General features: G+C 35.7%; 1 protein-coding gene across 1 annotated transcript in view; it reads right to left on the bottom strand.

Moving 5' to 3' along the window:
- The window catches only part of DNAH11 (dynein axonemal heavy chain 11), a gene marked incomplete at both ends in the record, with an annotated part of 314,762 nt that overhangs the window by 262,223 nt on the left and 29,669 nt on the right, over window positions 1–22,870 (bottom strand). The window contains 4 exons of the mRNA XM_082661925.1: window positions 1,011–1,206; window positions 1,766–1,890; window positions 2,209–2,346; window positions 9,126–9,242. Coding sequence (XP_082518051.1) covers window positions 1,011–1,206; window positions 1,766–1,890; window positions 2,209–2,346; window positions 9,126–9,242 — 576 coding nt within the window. The remainder of the gene's footprint in view (window positions 1–1,010; window positions 1,207–1,765; window positions 1,891–2,208; window positions 2,347–9,125; window positions 9,243–22,870) is intronic.

Raw genomic sequence — 22,870 nt, 5'->3', positions numbered from 1 at the left:
GATTCCACATATAAGTGATATCATACAATATTTGTCTTTCTGTCTGAGTTATTTATTTTTTTAAATGTTATCACTGACAAAGTTTTTGAGTACTGTACCCTAACCCTCATTTTCCCCATCAGCAATGTACTTTTTATTGTGCAGTCTTTCATAGTGCAGTGAATTTTAGGAATGCATATGTCGTGTTGTAGCAAAACTGACTGTAGCCCTAAATCACAGTTTCTGTGGAAAAGACCACATGCTTTAGAAGGTAAACCAGTTGACTTCCTTAGGCTGTCACTCCATAGGTTCACTAGTACAATATATTTGGTATGTTTATAATCCCTTCAGGTAAAATTGTAGGGATTATCCCTAAAATATCTCAGGAATTCAGTTTCTATAAATTGGTTTTATGAAACCAGAAGGTAAAGCAAACCCTCAGTCCTCCAGGTCACATATTTACATACCTGAGCTGAGGTTAATAAGAAAAAATAAGTGATGCAATTCTTTGTAATATTTCGGGGAAAGAGAACAGAATTTGAGTACAGACTGTGACTATTAAACTCAGTGAGGCTAACTTTCACCTCCTAGGCATACAGTTGGACTGCCATGAGACAGGGCAAGAAAACCTAAGCCAGAAAACACCTGATCAAAGACTAACGATTCTGTTCAATTGAGTTAATATTTATTAAATGTTACCAAGTGCCAGACACTATGTTAGACACACAAAACACAAAGATGAAATCCAATGGACCCTACTCTCAAGTAACTCATTATCCAGTAAAGTGGTAGTGGCAAATAAATAATTACAAGACAAAACAAGAAAGAATAATTAATATAGAATTTGATAAGCAAATCCCTAAAACAAAGACCTATTAGAAGTTGTTTTTAGTTATAATCCTCGTAGCACTGACATTTTCCCAAAATAAAATACAAATGAATGGAGGTATGAGGAATATTCTTATAATAAAAAGGGCATCTATGAAACATTTTAAAAATACCTTTGGGTCAAAGTTGACCCAAACCCTTACCTTTGGGTCAAAGTTGACATTGAGAAGACCACTTACGGCACTGAATTTAACCAAGGGTTGATTCAAATTGAATTCACAGATTTCATCCACATTACTTTTCCATTCATTATAGATACGATTTTCAAACTGGTCTAGCAAAGCTGTCATTTCAGTATACTTCTGATAAATCCAGGCATGATCAGGACTTTCCAAGAATCTGTAGGAATATGTTTTTTATTTTTTACTTTTCTATACATTAGATAGATCTCAGCTTAGCTACTTTACAGTAATATATGATAGAAATAAGAAAGTACACTATAAAAATCAGGAAGAAAATCAATAAAGGTCAAATAATGCTTCTGCATAGTCTGTGCCTTAAAAGATATGAAATAAATGGAACTCCAAACATTTTACTAAATGCAAACAGCAACAAGTTATCAATTCCTACAAAGAAAAGAAAAAGATACAAAAGTCTGCAAAATAACAGGAGTGCTAGCTATTGGAGAAAGGAAAAACAATAACAAAAAGCTATCAACATATTGTGGGTGAAATAGAAAAGCGAAAAAAGACCTAAAAACATGGAAATATATGAAGTTCTAAGTCCTAAACATACTCCCAAACCATGGGGATAAATCCCTCTCAATGAGCCCAAGCAATGACAAGAGTTAAGTAAGGCAGTGACTCTTTAAGTGCTAAAATGAACAGCTCACTACCCTATATAAAAATTGCCTGTGTCGAAGGGATAATGTTACCACGAAAGAAGCCTAACTACTTACAGATCACGGAGAGATGCAAAGTTTGACCAAAACATTTGAAGTCGGTCCATGACCTCTTTAGCCCATTTGATATTTCCTGAGGTAAATGGCATATTCTTGTTAAGGACTACATTTCCTTGTTCAATCTGCAAATTGATATTGTGGTGAAGAGGATGAAAGGGAACATTTAATCAGGGCACACTCCAACCTTGTAGGCAATTGTTAATTTTGGAACATTTACAGTACAAATATAAAGAACATACATGCAAAGTAACCTGATTAGTAGAAGAGTTACTGTCCTAAAGCAGGTTCTTCATATCCATAAGGAAATCAATTACATAAAAGCATAACAATTTTAGAGCCTGTATCTACTCTTCAGTTATCATTCAGTGGAGCTCTACTTGACACCCTGACCCAAAATATGATACTGTGGGTCTGTCAGACTTTATCCCCCCCCCACTCACCTGTTGCACGTGTTCATTATACAATTGCTTACACATATCCAACTCTGCACTGAACATGTGCACAAGTGTGCTGTAACGTGGGCTGAAAATTTCCATGACAACTGGTTTCTCAAGGAAATTCCCAAATACAGTCAAAAGCTATAAAAATCAAAGTGAAAGAAAGGTTAACCACCATGGGTTTTTAATACAAATACTCGATTCACTATTTCCTCCATTAAACTTCCTATGTGACTAGATACAAAGCAAAAATCTAGATCCCTGCAATTATCCTGAAATGTCTTCAGACTGAAAACACTTTAGCATCTCACTAAAATTTCTATGCATCCAATAAAGCAAATTCTAAATGTAAAGCAGTTTCCCTTCCTCAGCAGAAAATGAGGAGTCAGAAGCAAACCACTGTCTGTTAGAAATCCCTGATCACAGCCGACACCCCTACTTCCTGTTGGACACCAGGAAACATTGTAAAAGATGCTTTGCAGATTTAAGAACAGAAGCAAGATTGCGTACTTCTTATTTGCTCTTCCCTCCTACACATATACTCTTTAGAATAAGGAAAGCCATATCAAGGACCTCTAGGTCACACGTTAATAATTATACTGTTATCCTGTGATAAACCATAATGGAAAAGAATATGAAAAAGAATGTATAACTGAATCACTTTGCTGTACAGCAGAAATTAACACAACACTGTAAATTAATTGCACTTCAATAAATTTTTTTTAAAAACATACAATTTGAGGAGAAAGAGGAAAGCTATAAAATTCCCAACTGTTAAAAAAAAAAAAAAGAAAACATCTTCATATTTGCTAAGTGTAATCTGCTGTATGTCCTCTAGACTTAGAATTTCTGTTTGCCAAGTAACATCTTATGGAAAAATCCAAACGAACTTTTTGGCCAACCCAATAAATCAACTATACTTCAACTATACTTTTATTTTATAAAATAAATTAAAAAAAAATAGTTACACCGGAAGCATCAGTCACAGTGACCGTCCTGCCCATGGCCGCCCATGTTTTGTACCACAGGACCCAGCTACCCCCAACACAGCAGCTGGGGCAGCAGTGGCGACCTGTTCCAAGGACAAGCACTCCACGGGCTGACAGTTCCTTCAGTGTCAAAGTACTGGTTGAAACCAATGCCTTGAGATAATTGGAGTCTTTCTCAGAAAAAGAATGAGGGCATGGCAGGCTGAACCTATGCCAGTAAAATTTATGAGTGAAAAGAACCTACAGTTGAACCTTGACAAAACGAGCTTGAAATGCGTGGGTCCACTTTTACACAAAACTTTCTCAATAAATACACTGGTAAATTTTTTGGAGAATTGTGACAATTTGAAAATTGTTCTCAGACAAGACAAACCACACTGCCAAGAAATATCAAAAAATTTAAGAAAAGGTATGTCATGAGTGCATGAAACATATGTAGATACTAGTCTATCCCTACATAGATATAAGGTGTTATTTAAAATCAAATTAATAATGTGTTAGTTTTCTTACTGTTTTATAACTTTGCTTTCAAAAAATTACACTACCATACAGTATGCCTTTCTCTCATAATTGGAGAAACTGAATATCAGCCTATCATCACAGGTGGTTTTTTTAAAATAATGTTTCCAATATTATAGTAGAGTATGACTGTAATACTCTATGCCATAAAAGTTTTATAATGATTCATTCATTAGTGTACAGGCTAGGCTCCCGTGAAACAATCCTATTTATTACACTAGGCTACCATAAAGCAATCATATTTCTGCTTCTTTTTATCAATGAATCATTATACCTGTAAATAAATATGAATTTTTCACATTATCTTTTCATTTCTTTATGTCTAGTGTTAGTAATACATATAAGATCTACAGCGTTTTGTATTGTGCAAGGCAATACTGATGTAGGTACTGATGATTTATCTTGTAAACAGATGACATAAACTCACGGTATCGATAGAGTACAGTCTTGTAAAGATGTTTTCTCTTCCTTATGATTTTCTTAATAACATTTTCTTTTCTCTGGCTGACTTTATCATAAGAATACATTATATAATACATATACAAAATATGTATTAATTGAACGCTCATTATTGGTAAGGCTCCCGGTCAACAGTAGGCTACTGTTAGTTAAGTTCTGGGGGAGCCAAAAGTTAAACAGTGATTTTCAACTACATAGGAGGTCAATGCTCCTAACCCCTGCATTGTTCAAGGGTCAACTGGACTAGTGAGCAGAGGAAGCCAGTGAGTAAGGGGACAGAAAAAGCAGACACGTGAACTAAAACAGAATCACATGACCAGTAAGGAGAAGTATGTAGTTCCAGAACTCCCTCCGCTCGGTCATCTCAAAGTAACCTTGACCCCCTGTTTCCACAAAGCTGAGCTGTCTGGTGAACCTAACCTTGGATTTCTATTTGCCTCCTGTCTTGTCTTCTGCCCCACGGGGATTCTTCTGTGCATCAGTGTGAGACAGCTTTCTTTGCAAACAAAATAACGTAGTAAACATACATATTTTTGTACAAGCAATGTTTATAGAATGCTGACTAGGTGCCAGGGACTATATTTTAAGGGTGTTAAAAATGCTATTGTTACCACATGCTCCAGATAGGGGAAGTGAGTTATGGGAAGGGGATAACTTGCCCAAATTTTCACAGCTAGTGCAGAGTTGGCATTTGACATGAACACTGGGCAGTCTGGCATCAGAGCCTCTGCTGCCTTGTGTAGGAACTCATCAGCCAAGGTGCCATTTAAAATTGCTATTTTGTTATTTACTTACTCTATGTGGGCTTCAGAAAATGTGAGCTATTTGGTCTGTTATATAGATACTTTCTCTGAAATAAAAGGAGATAGCTTCTCAAAATAACTAAATATCATCAAGGTGACAGAAAACCATACACTAAGGTTTGTGCCTTGCTAGTGATGTGACATGGCAAAAGAAAGAGCTTTGTTCTTCCTCTTAGAAAACTAATGGGTGTTCCCCCAAATTTGTTTTTATTAAAAAACAGCATCATTGTAAACAATTTGTAAACATTTTCAAAAACTGTACTTACTAAAAAAATCAACACAAGGAAAAAATTATACCAACTGAAATGTAAATCTAACCATATCTTAAGAGGCCAGTTTAGACAAACACACACTGGCTTTTCTTCTGGTAATATCAATTATACCTACTGTAGAACTGTTGGTGGGAATGTAAATTGGTGCAGCCACTATGGAGAGCAGTATGGAGGTTCCTTAAAAAACTAAAAATAGTTACCATGTGATCCAACAATCCCATTCCTGGCATATATATCCACAGAAAACTTTAACTCAAAAAGACACATGCACCCCAATGTTCATAGTAGCACTATTTACAATAGCCAAGACATGGAAGCAACCCAAATGTCCATTGACAGATGAATGGATAAAGAAGATATGGTACATATATATACGATGAAATATTACTCAGCCATAGAAAAATGAAATAACACCATTTGCAGCAACATGGATGGACCTAGTGATCATCACACTAAGTAAGCCAGACAAAGACAAGAATCATATGATATCACTTACATGTGGAATCTAAAAAATGATACCAATGAACTTATTTGCAAAACAAAAAGAGACTCACAGACATAGAAAACAATCTTATGTTTACCAAAGGGCCAAGGGATTGGGGAGGGATAAATTAGGAGTTTGGGATTAACATATACACATTAGTATATATAAAATAGATAACAAAGACCTACTGTATAGCACAGGGAACTATACTCCATATCTTGTAATAATCTATAAGGGAAAAGACTCTGAAAAAGAATACGTATATATGTGTGTGTGTATATATATATATATATATACACACATATATATAACTGAATCACTTTGCTGACCACCTGAAACAAATCAACTATACTTCAAAAAAAATTACTGTAGAAACTACTAAATATTTAAAATCTACTTAGTTAGCTGCTACCTAGCAAAATGCAAAGTATTAACTTTCTTCTTACAACCACTGTTTTGTTAACTTTGGACTTGATGTTAACATTCTGAAGTAAACATTGCCTCATAGATTTCACAAAGAAGTGTACTCCAACTATAGTAGGGAAACATATTTATTTCACAACATTCTCTTTCAAGCCCTTATCATATGAACCGCAACTGGAACAATACCAGAAGTTTCCCAGCGACATCTCATTTTGACCACCTGATACGCTTAGTGGGACTTAAGTCCAAGTGTAAAATAGGAAAGACAGAGAGAAAATATACTTTGGGGAGGTTGTGAAGCCAGAAAGTAGTAGTAAACAGAGTCTTAACCTTTTATGCAGTATACATTACCTTAATTTTTCAACATCACAGATACATAAAAATTACCCTCCAGGATGAGAATAAACGTCATTTGAACTTCCGGTTTCCTTGTCACGTTGGAACTAAGAGTTTTTTTATGGAGAGTACAGACATTGTCCTTCATATCAACCTCAAAAGATTCAAGACTGATTCCCAATACATGCTTCCTTCCTAATTATCCCACTGGAGATCTGTAAGGTTTACCTTGATTTTCTTCTACTTCTCAGTTTCATTATGTAATATTTATATTTTTCCTAGGTTTGTCTTTTTCAAAGATTTTTTTAATTTGCTGCCACTTGAACCATATACACTTCACAATTTTCTAGTTTTCTATTATTTCATCTAAAGACTTTTCTAGACACTTGTCTTACTTCAGTCTCCCTGCATGCAAAGAAACTGTAAATTTTAGAAAGCCATCCATCAGCATTTCAGTGTTTTGTTTGTTTGTTTTTGTTTTTTTTTTGTGTGGTACGCGGGCCTCTCACTGTTGTGGCCTCTCCCGTTGCAGAGCGCAGGCTCAGCGGCCATGGCTCACGGGCCCAGCCACTCCGCGGCATGTGGGATCCTCCTGGACCAGGGCACAAACCCGTGTCCCCTGCATCGGCAGGTGGATTCTCAACCACTGCACCACCAGGGAAGCCCCAGCATTTTCTTTTAATTTTTATTGAGTGCCAACCCTGTAGGGTCTGAGCCACAGCTTTATACTGTTTGGTTCCAGGGCCCTTCCTGCTCATGTCTTTGCCAAGAGCAGGTACTGAATCGTGGTCTTCAGAGAACAGTCTGCAAGTATTTATTCCCTGGGACACAACAGTAACTGGTTGGAGTTCCATCATCCTGTACCTATGGTAGAAATCATTTTCTCCCCTAAATACACAACCCTGTAATTTTTTTCTTCTGCCACGACTCTTGCTGCAGTTACCTTCATCTTTGTGTCATTTCAGGACTCTGACAACCAGTCAGCCCTCCTAATGTCACAGTTATTAAGTGCCTGCTTTATACAAGGTGTTGCAGAAGGTGATCTAGATATAACAAAAACTCTAAGATGATGTCCCACCCCTGGAGAGCTTATAAGGGCACCATCTCACGTTATATTTTGCAGCAGACAAGGGACAAATATGTGGAAAGTTAAAGAAACAAAATACATGACAAAAAAGAGATAAAATTCTTTAGAAAAAAATAACTGGCCATATACTAAAATAGAATCCATATGAATGGTTGTGAAAAGGGCAAGGAGAGAGGTTTGAATTAGAAACGGTAGGAGCCTCTGTAACCTCTGTAACTGAGATTTCATTCTACATTCTTTCTTGAAGTTGTTTCTAAAAGCATGAAAAGAGGTCCAGTTACAGAGAATACGATAGACTACTACATAGCCACTAAAAATAATACTGTTGAATTGTTACAAAAGAAAAATTTTTATGATTCACTGCTTCCTGAAAGGGTTACAAAAAGATTACAAGGATCAGAATATGTCATTTTTTGCAAAGAGAAATATGTATGCATATCTAGTCAAAGAAAAGGAAGGGCAGTAATAAATACAATAGTAATTTCTGAGAGATGGGATGACAGGTGGTGTTATTTTATAACAACAGGCTATATATTTCAGCTGGCAGCATCTCAGTTTCATCCAAGGGCTCTTAAGAGAGAACTATTTGAGCCTTGTGACTTCTCTGTTAAAACGCTTGATGGGGGTAGAAGACACTAGCCACTTAACCGCCATCTGACCCATTTATTTGAATTTTAAGATCAAAATCAAACAAGTATCTCCGACAAAGTCTGTGCCTGTTATACTGTTTTGCACTGCCATCTTCAATGAATTGTGTCCGTGATTCTCTAGCTGTGTTTCTGCTGACACTGAGGCCTCATTCCTCTTTGGGGATGTCATCTAAGTTTACGCTTGACTTGCAATTCTCTTCTTTGACAAGCAAGTTTCACAAGGTGCCCCGATTACCCACGTTACAAGCTTTCTACTTGGGAGGACTCTCAGGATGCTTTTCTTTTCTGCAACTATTCATACGTCTATACTGTATTTCATCAATTCTATGACAAACACTCTTTCATGTTTTAACACCTCTGAAACTAGACTATGTTATATAATCAACAGCATCATAATTTTTTGGCAGCATATTCTTTTGTTGATAAACACTGGTGTGTCTGATAATCAACGGTGCCTTATGCCTGATGAAAAACAGTGTATAAATTGCTATTTATTTCAGTCAGATTAATAAAGTGGGCAGATGAACCCAACCTATGTAAACAATGGCAAAGAAAAGAAATTCTTGAGTTAACAGAGAGTTTTCACTTTTCACTGTAGCTTAATTTTGAATTGATAGTTCACAGGCCATACCAAACTTGCTCTAAAGGTAATGAAAGCTGAAACAATGAATTCAAGCAAAGATCAATAGTCAAGTATCCTAAAACTGACTCTGTCCAAAGTAAACTTCATCATTCATTAGTGCATTATTCAAAGTTTATAATTCAGTGAGCTTCATATGAAGAGAATGTGACTAGTTAAGAGTCTACCTGGATGAGAAAGGAATGTATTCCCTCTTTTCATCCAATAGTCTTATTCACTAGTAAAACATTTTTTCCTGATAACTTCTTCAGAACTAACCTTAAATGCAGCTTCCAGACCATTGCAGTTAAAGAAAGCTTCACAAAGAATTGTCCCGAGCCTTCTGTCAAAATCCAAAGTTTTGGACTTAAACACAACATAATCACTTTCAAATTCCTATAAAATTCAAAATAAAATATTAGTTTACAGGAAAGAATCCAACAGTGAAAATATCAACCACAAAAGTGTGACACCTTTCTCTCTGTGAATGAATTTATTTTTCATAGCAGGATTCCAGGAGAGACAAAGAAAGAGCTGTATCTGACTAATCATTCAAGTGGCAGCCTTATAGGCACACTGAACATTTAGCACTTCCAGCTCACATTTCCACAATCCTTTTCACTGGCTCAGACCCCAACATTAGTACTTTGGCCTATCACTCTATCCTTCTCCATACTATTTTGATTATAAATGAAAAAGCAAAGGTTTTCAGAAAAGAAAAAGGAAAAAAAAATAACCCGTCTTATTATAACTTTAGTCCACCTATAAGTTTAAACAGGAAGTTTTTTATTTTGTTTTTCATGGAGCAGAAACCCTGCCAGGAAACACTATTTCTTCAAGTGAGAACTAAAATCCACAGGTCTGTCTGTAAGAAAGCATCATTAGTGATACAGACAAAACATAATACTCTTCCTACTTTCCCAGTTTCTTATTAATATGCAGTTAACAACCCCGAGTTTTCTCCTAATACATAAACACCCACTCCCATAATTACAAAGAATGAAAAAGTGAAAGAATAATCATCATCTGCACAGCATTACAATTCAGTCTTCAGTGAAGTCCCAGAAATTCAGAAACACTTTGGGCTTCCCAGTCAAACCGCCCCAGGAGTGCACGCCACACACTTAACATAAAGAAGTCCTCTGTTACCACCATAAACTGAGCCTCCTCTTATTAATAATAATAATGACAGCTAACATTTATTCAATTCTATTCTAAATGCTTTACATTATTAACTCAATTCTAACCACATGATGTAGGTAATATTTTTCCATTTTGTAGGCAACAAAGTAAACTCAAAGAAGTTTAATGCCCACAATCTTACCCCTACTTAATGGCAGGGCCAGAATTTAAAGCCAGGTAACCTGCCTCCAAAGTCCACACTCCAAGCATGATTCTGGATGTTTGTATGAAGGAATACACTTTATGCCGAATTGAACACACACTATAAAACAGTGTAACGGCAAAGTTCTAGAGCACTACGTGTCATATACAACAATGTCATATTTAGCATCAAGAGGAAGTCTCCACTTATGAAGTAGGGCCAAACAGTCTCTTCATTCAAGGCTCACTGACTTTTAAAAGTAAACACAAATGCCCAACAAGTTGTAAACAAGCCTAACTTACTCTTCTTCTCAGTATGGCAACAAAGAACATATCACTTAAGATCCTCAAAGGTTATTTGAACAATCAGCAAATAAGATCTCAGGGAGGAAACAAACGTTCATTTCCATAACTGATATCTCTCCTAACCTCTTTTTTGTCACTCAACCTGAATTCAGAACTGCTGATAGAACTTCTCCCCTAGGAAGTCCCACAGATAATTGAAATTTATTTTATACAAATCAGAACTCATCATCCTCTCTATAAAGCCACTCCTCATTCTGTAAACCCTAACAGAAACTTTGGCAATCTCTTTCACTTCTTCCTCTCTCGGTCAACTGCTGTCAATCTTTTCTCCTAACTACCTATTCTTCATTAGTCCAGGCATCACCCTCCAGATCACCATTACCATTTAGCTGGATTTCTGTTAATCATTTTCTAACTACTCTCTTTGCCTTTAATCTCATCTCTCCCATCATTCTAACTGCAATCTAAATAAGCTTTCTAAAATAGAAATCTTATGTCACTCTCATACTCAAAGTTCACCATTATCTCAATTCAGAATCCTAATTTCTTAGGGTAAAGTCTAAAAGTCTTAACCTCACCTACAAGCCCTCTGTGATCTGGGCCCTACTTACTGCTCCCAACTATTCCAGTACCTCTCCCCCTTTCATACACCAGGATCTAGCCACACCTGCCTTATCATACTCATTCTCTGTGTGTCATACAATTTTCTGCTCATCACTTTCTTTTCACCTACTCATCACCTGTTTCATTTCTTTTTTTTTTTTTTCAGTTCCATTTATCTTTCAAGTATTGTCTCAGTTTCCCTTTCACCTCCTCTGGAAAGGGGCCCTTCACGAATGATCCCATAGTACTCTGTACATTTCATACCCTAGCACTAAGCACACTGTATAAGTGCCAACCTGGATTCTCCCCCTGGATTTTAAACTATGAGTATAGTAGCCATGTCTCTTTTCACAGTGACAGTGCCAATATTTAATGAGGTTCCCAGCACAGAGCTGTTTCTCAATACTTACTGAAGAATAAACAATATGCTGGTATTACTGAAAACCATTTTTTCTATATTGTAAAAACTCCAAAATTGCCCTTATTAGTGACGTGGGAAATTTTGAAGTTTTAGCTAGAGAAATGCCATGGTCTGATTTAGCTCCTAAAAGGCAATCAAGCAGCTGTGTGAAGAACAGACCCTGATGGAGCCAAGACAGGGGCTGAAGAAGAGGTTTAGGAGCAAATGCAATAACCCGGGTCAAAGATGAGATCGGGTATATTTTCAGGGTTTATCTGATGTTTATCATAAGAAAAGAGCAAGATCATGGATGACTCCAAGGTTTTGTAATAAGTAGTACATTATATGGACTATTTAATGAGTTGGAGAAGACAAGGAAGAATAGGTATGGGGAGAGGTAAAGCAGGGGTTCAGTTTTGCATGTTGGTGACATCTATTAAGTATCTAAGTGGAGATGCTGAGTAGGCGGCCGAATAATATGCTATGTGTTTGGGATTTAGGCAGGTCCTCTCCATTATGTAAAATATCCTTTAGGCTTTTGGTAGATACTCTTTATCAATTTGAGGAAGGTCCCCTCTATTCCTATTTCTAAGAGTTTTTATCATGAATGAATGTTGAATTTAGTCAAAAATTTAATGCATCGAAGTTTTTAAACTACTAAACTATCACAAAGGAGGCAAGAATATACAATGGAGAAAAGACAGTCTCTTCAATAAGTGGTGCTAGAAAAACTGGACAGCTACATGTAAAAGAATGAAATTAGAACACTCCCTAACACCATATACAAAACTAAACTCAAAATGGATTAAAGACCTAAATGTAAGGCTGGAAACGTAAAACTCTTAGAGTAAAACACAGGCAGAACACTCTGTGACATAAATCACAGCAGTATCTTTCTGGATCTACCTCCTAGAGTAATGAAAATAAAAACAAAAATAAACCAATGGGACCTAACTAAACTTAAAAGCTTTTGCACAGCAAACGAAACCATAAACAAAACAAAAAGACAACCCACAGAACAGGAGGAAACATTTGCAAGCTACCGACAAGGGATTAATCTCCAAAATATACAAACAGCTCATACACCTCAGTACCCAAAAACCCCAAACAACCCAATTAAAAAATGGGCAGAAGATCTAAACAGGCATTTCTCCAAAGAAAACACGCAGATGGCCAAAAAAGCACATGAAAAGATGTTCAATGTCACTAATTATTAGAGAAATGCAAATCAAAACTGCAATGATGTATCACCTCACACAGGTCAGAATGGCCATCACCAAAAAATCTACAAACAATAAATGCTGGAAAGGGTGTGGAGAAAAGGGAAAACATTCCTACACTATTGGTGGGAATGTAAATTGGTACAACCATTATGGAGAACAGTAGGGAGGTTCCTTACAAAACTAAAAATTGAACTACCATATGATCCAGCAATCCCAACTCCGGGGAATATATCCAGAGAAAACCACAATTCAAAAAGACACATGCACCCCAATGTTCACTGCAGCACTATTTACAATGGCCAAGACATGGAAGCAACCTAAACGTCCATTGACAGAGGAATGGATAAAGATGTGGTACATATATACAATGGAATATTACTCAGCCATAAAAAAAAGAATGAAATAACGCCATTTGCAGCAACATGGATGGATGTGGATACCATCACACTAAGTCAGACAGAGAAAGACAAATATCATATGGTATCATTTATATATGAAATTTAATTTTAAAAAAATGATACAGATGGGGAATTCCCTGGCAGTCCAGTGGTTAGGACTCTGTGCTTCCACTGCAGGGGGCACAGGTTTGATCCCTGGTCAGGGAACAAAGATCTTGCATACTATGCAGTGTGGCCCAAAAAAAAAAAAAAAAAAAAAAAAGATACAAATGAACTTATTTACAGATCAGAAACAGACTCACAGATTTTGAAATCAAACTTGTGGTTACCAAAGGTGAAACGTGGAGGGAAGTGATAAATTAGGAGATTAGGATTGACATATACATGCTACTATGTGTAAAACAGATAACTAATAGGAACCCACTGTATAGCACAGGGGACTCTACTCAATATTCCGTAATAACCTATATGGGAAAAGAATCTGAAAAAGAATGGATATAAATATGTATAACTGATTCATTTTGCTGTACACCTGAAACACATTGTAAATCAACTATACTCCAGTAAAAAAATTTTAATGCATCGATTAACACAATTATGATATTTCTCTTCTTTCACCTGTTAATATTGGGATTACACTGATTTTCAAATATTGAACCAGCCTTGCATCCCTAGAACAAACCCCCTAGGGACATGGTGTAGAATTCTTTTTGTATACTGTGGAATTCTATTTGCTAATAATTTAAGGATTTTGTACCTATGTTTATGAGGGATAAGAGCTTGCACTTTTCACTTCTTTGCACTGTCTTAGCTGGTTTTGGCAGCAAAGTAAAACCTACTAGCTTTGTAAAACAAATGGGAAAGTGTTACCTTCACTTGTATTTCTGGAAGAGACTGTGTAGAACTGGTGTCACAGGTATAACTTGGTGACATTGAAGTTTAGTTCCAGACCACTGAAATGAAGTGGTTACCACAATAAAGCAAGTCACATGAATTTTTTTTGTTTCCCAGTGTGTATAAGAGTTATGTTTACACTATAGTGTAATTACACTAAGTGTAATAGTGCTATTACACTAAGTGTGCAATAGCATTATGTCTAAAAAATGTATATACCTTAATTGAAAAATTACTAAATTATTACTAAAAAATATTAACAATCTTCTGAGCCTTCAGTGAGTCACAGTAATAACACCAAAGATCACAGATCTATCACAGATGACCATAACAAATACAGTAATAACAAAGTTTGAAATATTGTGAGAACTACCAAAATGTGAGAGACACGAAGTGAGCAAATGCTATTGGAAAAATGATGCTCAACACAGGGTTGCCATGGACCTTTGATTTAAAAAAAAAAAAATTGAGGTGCGCCTGTAATTCTTAAATATTTGGTAAAATTCTCCTAGGAACAACCTCAGCATGAACATTTTCTTCAGGGGAGTCTTTAATCACAAATCCAATTTCTTTAATAATTATAGTGTTATTCAAATTATCTCACCCTCACAAGAAAAAATTTATGTGTGACAACAGATGTTAAGTAAACTTACTGTGACAATGATTTCACAACATATACATGTATCATATTATTATGTTGTACACCAGTGGCCCCCAACCTTTTTGGCACTAGGGACCAGTTTCGTGGAAGACCATCTTTCCACAGACCGGCCGGGGTGGGGGATGTTTCAGGTGTTAATGTGAGAGATGGGGAGTGGCAGACGAAGCACTGCTCGCTCGTCTGACACTCACCTCCTGCTGTGCGCCTCGTCTCCTAAGAAGCCGTGGACCGGGGACCTGTTGCACACTAAAACTAATACAATGTTACATGTCAATTATATGTCAATTTAAAATATTTATTTCATATTGAGTGAGTTGTGGTAGCTCTAATTTTTTTAGGAATTGGTTCATTTCATCTAAGTTATCAAACTTATGTGTGTAGATGTTATTCTTTTGTGTTTTGGTATTCCCCATTTTTTTGATATCTGTTGATGATGTAATTGTAGCTATTTTTTACTCCTGATATTGGTAATTTGTCTTTGTTTCTTTGTAGTCTTGCTAGAGCTTTGTCTTTTCAAAGAACTCTTACTTTCACTGACTTTTCTCTATTCTTTCTTTTCAATTTCATTGATTTCTGCTCTTTCTTTCTTCTGATTATTTCCTTCTTTCTGATTGATTTGTATCTATTTGCTCTCCTATTTTTTCTAGGTTCTTAGCGTGGAAACAGATTATTGATTTGAGATTTTCTTCTTTTTTAATGTATGCATTTAGTGCTATAAATATCCCTCAGAACTGCTTTAGCTGTTGCCACAAATTTTGATATACTGTATTTCCTTTTCATTCAGTTCTCTACACTTTATTTCTCTTGAGACTACTTCTTTGATTCATGGAATATTTAGAAATGTGATCTTTAAGTGTTTAGAGATTTTCCTGTTAGGTTTCCGTTATTGATTTCTAGTTTGATTCCACTGTCATCAAGGAACGTACTATGTAGGATGTCATATCTTTTAAATTTGTTCAGGTTTGTCTTATGGTCCAGGATATGGCATATCATGGTACATGTTTCACAAGCACTTGAAAATAATGTGAATTCTGCTGTTGTGGCATGGAGTGTTTTATAAATGTCAATTAGATCCTCTTGGCTGATGGTATTGAGTTCTTTTAGATCCTTGCTGATATTTCATCTGGTTGTTCTTTCAATCACTGAGAAGGAAGCATTGAAGTCTCCAACTAGAATTGTGGATTTGTCTATTTTCTTTCTCAGTTCTACCAGTTTTTGAATCACATATTTTGCTGCTCTGTTGTTTGATGCATACACATCTAGGATTGCTATATCTTCTTGGTAGATTTACCCTTTTATTTTATCATTACATAATGTCCCTTCCTGGTATTCTTTTTTTTTTTTCCTGCTATGAAGTATATTTTACCTGATATTTATATAGCTATTACTGCTTTCTTTACTGCTATCCTTTGATTAATGTTTGCATGATATGTCTTTTTCTGTTTACTTTTAATCTGCATATATGACTATATTTGAAGTGAGTTTCTGAAAGAAAACATATAATTTGGTCACTTTTTTAATCCACTCTGCTAATCTCTGTCTTTGTATTGGTGTACTTATACCATTTACATTTAATGTAATTATTACCATGTTAGGGTTTAAGTCTGCCATTTTATTTGCTGTCTATTTGTTCTGTTTTTTCTTGTTTTTCTGCAACTCTGTTTGAAATTTTTTAGCATTATATTTGATGTACCTATAGTGTTTTAAGTCTGTCTCTTTATATTGCTCTAGATATTACTTTATTACATTATATATACATCAGTGTCTAATGTTGCCATCTATCATCAGTTCAAGTAAAGTATAAAATCTTACCTCCCACAACCAATGAGTCAAGGAAGAAATCATCTAGGAAATTAAGAATACATTGAGACAAATGGGGAAAAAAATCCAACATACTCAAACTTAGGGAATGCATCAGAAGCAGTGTTAAGATTGAAAATTTATCACTGTAAAGACATACATTAAAAAAGGATCTCAAATGAATAACCTAATTTTACACCTTATAGGAGTTGAAAAACAGCAAACTAATCCCAAAGCTAGCAGAAGGAAGAAAAAAAATCAAGATTGGAATAGAGATAAAGGAAGTAAACAACAGAAAAATAGAGAAAATCAACAAAACCAAAAGTTTGCTCTTTGAAAAAGAAAATGAAATTGACATTTAGCTAGATTGACTAATGAAAAAAGAAACTCAAATTACTAAAATGAATGCTGGGTAATTCAGAAATAAAAAAGATTATAAAAATATGCTATGAACAAGTGTACACCAAAGTCTATAACACAAATGAAATGAACAAACAGAAACACACAACCTACCAAGACTGAATCGTGAAGGAAAAACTGAATAAGCCTATAACTAGTAAGGAGATTTAATCAGTAATCAAAAACACTTCAACAATAACAAAAAAGCCTAGGACCAGACAGCTTACTGATGAATACCACCAAACATTTAAAGAAGAATTAATACCAATCCTTCTCAAACCCTTGCAAAAAAAATTGAAGATATAACACTTCCTAACTCATCCTGTCAGGTAAATATTGCCCTGACACCAAAGCCAAATAAAGACATTACAAGAAAACTACAGACTGGTATTCCTTATAAATAGCGATACCAACACTCTCAACAAAAAGTCGCAAACGGAATCCAGCAGCATACTAAAAGGATCACACACCATGACCAAGTGGGTTTATTCCCAGAATGCAAGGATGGCAAATAAAAATCAATGTCAGTAGACCACATTAATAGAATGACGGAAAAGACCACATGATCATCTCAACTGATGTAAAAAAAAAAAAAATTCAACACCCTTAAATGATAAAAACACTCAATAAACTAGAAATGGAAGGAAACTTCCTTAACATGATAAAGGCCATCTATGAAGAACCCACAGGTAACAGCATACTCCGTGATGAAAGACTAAAAGATTTCCCCCTATGATCAGGAACAAGGCAAGGATGTTCCACTTCCACCACTTCTATTCAATACTAGCTGGGGAAACACTAGTTAGAGCAATTAGGTGAGAAAAAGAAATAAAAGGCATCCAAACTGAAAAGGAATAAGTAAAATTATCTCTGTTAATACATGACATGATTTTATACTTAGAAAACTCTAAAGATTCTGCACCAAAAGCAAAACCAAAACCAAAACAAAACCACTATCAGAGGTAATTCAGCAAAGTTGCAGGATGCAAAAATCAGTTGCACTTCTATATGTTAGTTATGAGCAACAAAGTTGGATCCTTACAAGATATACAAAAATTAACTCAATATTTATCAAAGACCTAAATGTAAGAGCTAAAAGTATAAAACTCTTAGGAGAAAATACTGGAGAAAATCTTCATGACATTGGATTTAGCAATCATTTCTTGGATATGACACTGAAAGCATAGGCAACAAAAGATAAATTTGACTTCATCAAAATTAAAAACTTTTGTGCATCAAAGGACACTACCATGGGTCTGAAAAACAACCCATGGAATGGAAGAAAGTATTTTCAAGTCATACATCTGATCAGGGGTTAATGTCCAGAATATAAGAACTCCTACAACCCAACAACAAAGGAATCCAATTCAAAAATGAGCAAAAGACTTGAATAGACATTTCTCCAAAGGCATAAAGATGCCTAATAAACACATGAAAAGATGACCAACATCACTAATCATTATGGAATGCAAATCAAACCACAATGAAGTATTACTTCATGGTCACTAATATGGCTATTATCCAAAATAATGAAAAATAATAAGTGTTGATGCGGATGTGCTAACATTGGAATCCTGCATTACTGGTGGGAAGACAAAATAGTTCAACCACTATGGAAAACAGTTTGGAAATTCCTCAAACAGTTCAAAATAGAATTACCATATGATCCAGCAATTTTAATCTTAGGTACGTATCCATAAGAATTGAAAGCAGGGACGACACAGATACTCGCTCAACAATGTTCATAGCACCATTATTCACAAGAGCCAAAGAGGTGGACACAAGCAAGCATCAATCAATAAATGAATAAACAAAATACATTATATATATATATATATAAAATAGATTTAGCCTTAAAAAGGAATTAAATTAAAAAGGATAATTTAGCCTTAAAAAGGGATTAAAGGAAATTGTGACACATGCTACAATATGGATGAAACTTAAAGGCTTATGCTAAGTGAAATAAGCCACACACAAAAGAATTATTTTGAGTCCACTCATATGAGGTATCTAAAATAAATAAATTCATAGAGAGAGAAAGTAGAACAGATATTACCAGGTACCAAGGGGAGGGGGCAATGAAGAGTTATCATTTAATGGGTGCAAAGTTTTTGTTTGGGATGATGAAATGTTCTGGAAGTGGATAGCAGTGATGGTTGCACAACATTGTGAATATACTTAACGCCACTGAATCGTACTCACAAATGGTTTAAATGCTAAATTTAATGTAAAATACATTTTACCACAACTTTATATACAGAAAAAAAACCTTCCTTCTATTTTGATCCCTTTACTCTCTTCCATTTATAATGGTCTTAAATACTTTCTGTACATACATTTAGAACCACAGAGAATGTTATAATTTTTGCTTCCACCATGAAACATTATTTAGAAAACTCAAGAGGAGAAGGAAATTCTATTGTATTTACACTTATTTCTACATACCACATTCTTCCTGCTGTTCCAAGGTTCCCTTCTTTATCACCTCCTTTCTGTATTAAGAACTTCCTTTAGCCATTCTTTAAGGATCAGTCTACTAGTGACAAATTATTAGGGTTTTTTTTTTTGGTCTAAGAATTTCTTGATTTCCCCCCCTTAATTCTTGAAGGGTATTTTTAACTGGGTACAGAATTCTGAGTTAACAATTCTTGTCTTTCAGCACTTAAAAATATTTTGCCATTTCCTTCTGGCCCTTGTGATTTCTGATAAGAAAACCACTGTCATTCAAACCATTTTTTCCGCTTGGGTAAGTTGTGCTTTCTCTCTCACTACTTCTGAGATTTTTTTATCTTCAGTTTTCAGAAGTTTAATTATGATGTGTCTTGGCATGGATTTCCCTGGGTTTATCCCTGGGTTTACCTTTCTGCTACTGATATCCTCTTGAATCTGTAGGTTTATGTCTCTTGCCAAATTTAGGTGGTTTCCAGCTACTTCTCTGAGACTTTCAGCTTCATGGTCTTTCTCCTCTCTTTCTGGAACTTTGAGGACACTAGTGCTAGATCTGTTACAGTCTTATAAGTCCCTAAGGCTCTGCTCATTTACTTTCAGTCTACCTTCTCTGTTGTTCAGACTGAGTGCTTTCTATTGTTTCATCTTCCAGTTCACTGATTCTTTCCTCTGTCACTCCATCCTGACACTGAACTCAATCACTATGCAGTGTATTTTTATTTTTTTCAGCTCTAAAATTCCAATTTGTTTTTTATATCTTCTATTTGTTTACTGAGAATTTCTATTTCTTTACTGAGGTTATTTTTTATTTGTTTCATTATGTTGATAATTGCTTGTTGAAGCATTTTTGGCATGGCTCTATAAAGCCTGTCAGATAATTCTAACATGTCTTATCTCAATGGTGACATCTATTAGTTGTCTCTTTTTGTTCAGTTGAGATCTTCCTGGTTCTTGGTATAATGAGTACATTTTTATTGAACCTGGATGTTTTCATACTATGTTTCATATTATGAGACTGGATTTTATTTAAACCTTCAGTTTTTGCTAGCATTCTACAATACTGCTCTGGCCCCTTTACTGTCAAGTGGAGACAGAAGTCCAGTTTCTCCACTCAGCAACCATTAATACCTAAGGGTGGGGAGCTCCTGTTATGGCTGGGTGTTCCAGTTTCCCATGTGGTCTCAACAGATGTCACAGTACTGGTGACCTGGTTACTATTTGGTCATGGTGAAAGCACTGACTTTCTAGAGGCTTCCTGTGACACTACCCTAGTGGGGTAAAGGACACTTCTGGGTGAGGAAAGAAATTCAGGATTCTCATGTGTTCTCCACTGACATCACAGAGAGTGAGCTCATAACTGGCTAGCTAGGATGAAAATCATGACTCCCTACTTGGCCATCACTGATACCACCCCAGTGGAGGTGTGGACTGGGTGGGGTAGCATTTTACACATTGGCTGTAAGTCTAGTCTCCCCATACAGTCTTTGCTGGCATGGATGGGGGTAGGGAACAGTTTCTTCTGTGATATTTTTCTGGACTAGAGAGACTGCAGTCTACAAGTTTTCTGTCTTGCCAGGCTGTCCCTTTCTTGAGAGGGATCAGGCTTTAATTGAGGTTTTTAATGTCTGTGACCACTGGTGTTTCCAGGTTGCCAGTGTCTTCACCTCTAGGTCTGCATTATTTCAGGCAAGAAGGAAATTCAGGTAACTCATCACTATGTTGTCTTTTGGGTCCATCTGTCTTCTTCTTTTCACCTTTCAGAGTCTTCTTATGTGTCTTTTACACAGTGACCGGTACTGTAGTTGTACTTAGAGGAAAACGGAAAAGTACATCTACTCCATCTTCCCAGAAGAAGCTCCTAAGTAAATTTTTAAACAGTGATAATCTACTACTTTAAATAACTTTAAAAAATAAATAATACATAAATTCACGGAATAATATACAATTTTTTTAAAAATAGGTAATGCTATTGCAGTGATACAGAATGACTGCTAAAATATATTAAGTGACAAAAGGTATACATGATCTGTAGAGGATGCTATGAGTGCAAAAACAGAATTCAAAATACATACACCCATGTATACACTAGTACATGCACCATGTATCACTGGAACATTATATAAGAAACTCATAATGGTAAATGTCCTTGGGGAAGGAAAATGAAAGACTAGGGGGAAAAGCAGGGAATGAGAAGAACGGGACTAAATTTTTGCATTTTTGCATGTTATCTTTCCAAAAGAACAAGTAAGTAATGTTTTTAAATAATCAATTTTTCCTTGAAAAGTAAGCAGGCAAGACCTGAAAATCCTACAGATGACTAATAAGATATTTATGTAGTTAAAATTTTTAAATGCTACACACTGTAATAGCAAAAGAATTAATAAATAGTTCAGGAGACTAGAACAGAACAGAAAACTAATTGTAGGAACTAGAACACAAGCTAGTACAGATTAATAACTACTTTTAAAGTGAATTTTAGATCCTGGAGTAATGGCGGGCTAGGTACCTGGATCAATCTTCCTACTAAAAACTAGCAGGCAAAAGGAAACTAGCCACAGCATCTTGGATCACACCACCTCAGGGCACAGGTCCTCAGGTGAGTTCCTCCAGTTGCCCCAGATGAATTTATTCCCTTCATTTCTAGGAAGACGCAATGAGGGTGATAAACACTAAAGAACTGACATGGCACAACAAAAGAAACCTGATAGGTTGAGAGTTCTGGGTTGGAATCTCTGTTCCACTCCCTGGAACTGTGTAATCTCGGGTAATTTACATATCCTCATCTGCCTGGGTGGTCACTCTCAGGGTTACAGCTAGAATTAAGCAGGAATGTGTGTAAAGGTTTGGCGTGATGCCTGGCACCCAACACTTGTTCAGTAATTATTAATGGACTCATTAACAGACACTAGTGGAGCCAAGAGGTTACTCTCAAGAATATCCACCATCCTTGCTTAGTTATCTAGGGAATTTTATTTACTCAAGCTACACCTCAGAATGTCGGTAAAAACCAAGCTGCTGAGCCTCAAGTCACCTGCCCATCAGTTAAATACAATTAAGAAAGCAAGTCTCTTATCAAGTTCAAAATGATACAAATTGTTGTCTATATTCACTAACATCAAACTTGCTAAGAGACTACAACTCAATGATTTCCACCACTAAAAAAGAAAGGATAACTATGCAACACGATAGAGGTGCTAATAATCACTACACTGGCTATTAAAATATATAAATGTATCAAATTAACATGCTGTACACCTTAAATATGCACAATGTTACATGTTTCAATTAAATAAATTAGAAAGCAAGTCTCTCCCCCTAATGGTCTGGATCTCAAAGAGTCCCATAGGAAGAAGTCAAAGCAAATACCTAAAGTGAACTTTATATTCAGTATTAATAATTCAGAAACCCAAGAACATTTTTATGGACACACCGGAGAAATCCCCATCTTCTGTAAATAGACTATACTGGCAGAACTTCTGTCATACCAATAAAGGCTCAAAGCCTGATTGATAGGCTTGAGATTAATGAAGAGAGAGACATAAACAGCATTTCCAAAAGCAAATTGCCAG

This window comes from Grampus griseus (genome assembly GCF_964374135.1).
Source record: "Grampus griseus genome assembly, chromosome: 9".
Taxonomy (NCBI): domain Eukaryota; kingdom Metazoa; phylum Chordata; class Mammalia; order Artiodactyla; family Delphinidae; genus Grampus; species Grampus griseus.
This window is presented reverse-complemented; position numbering and strand designations above follow the sequence as displayed.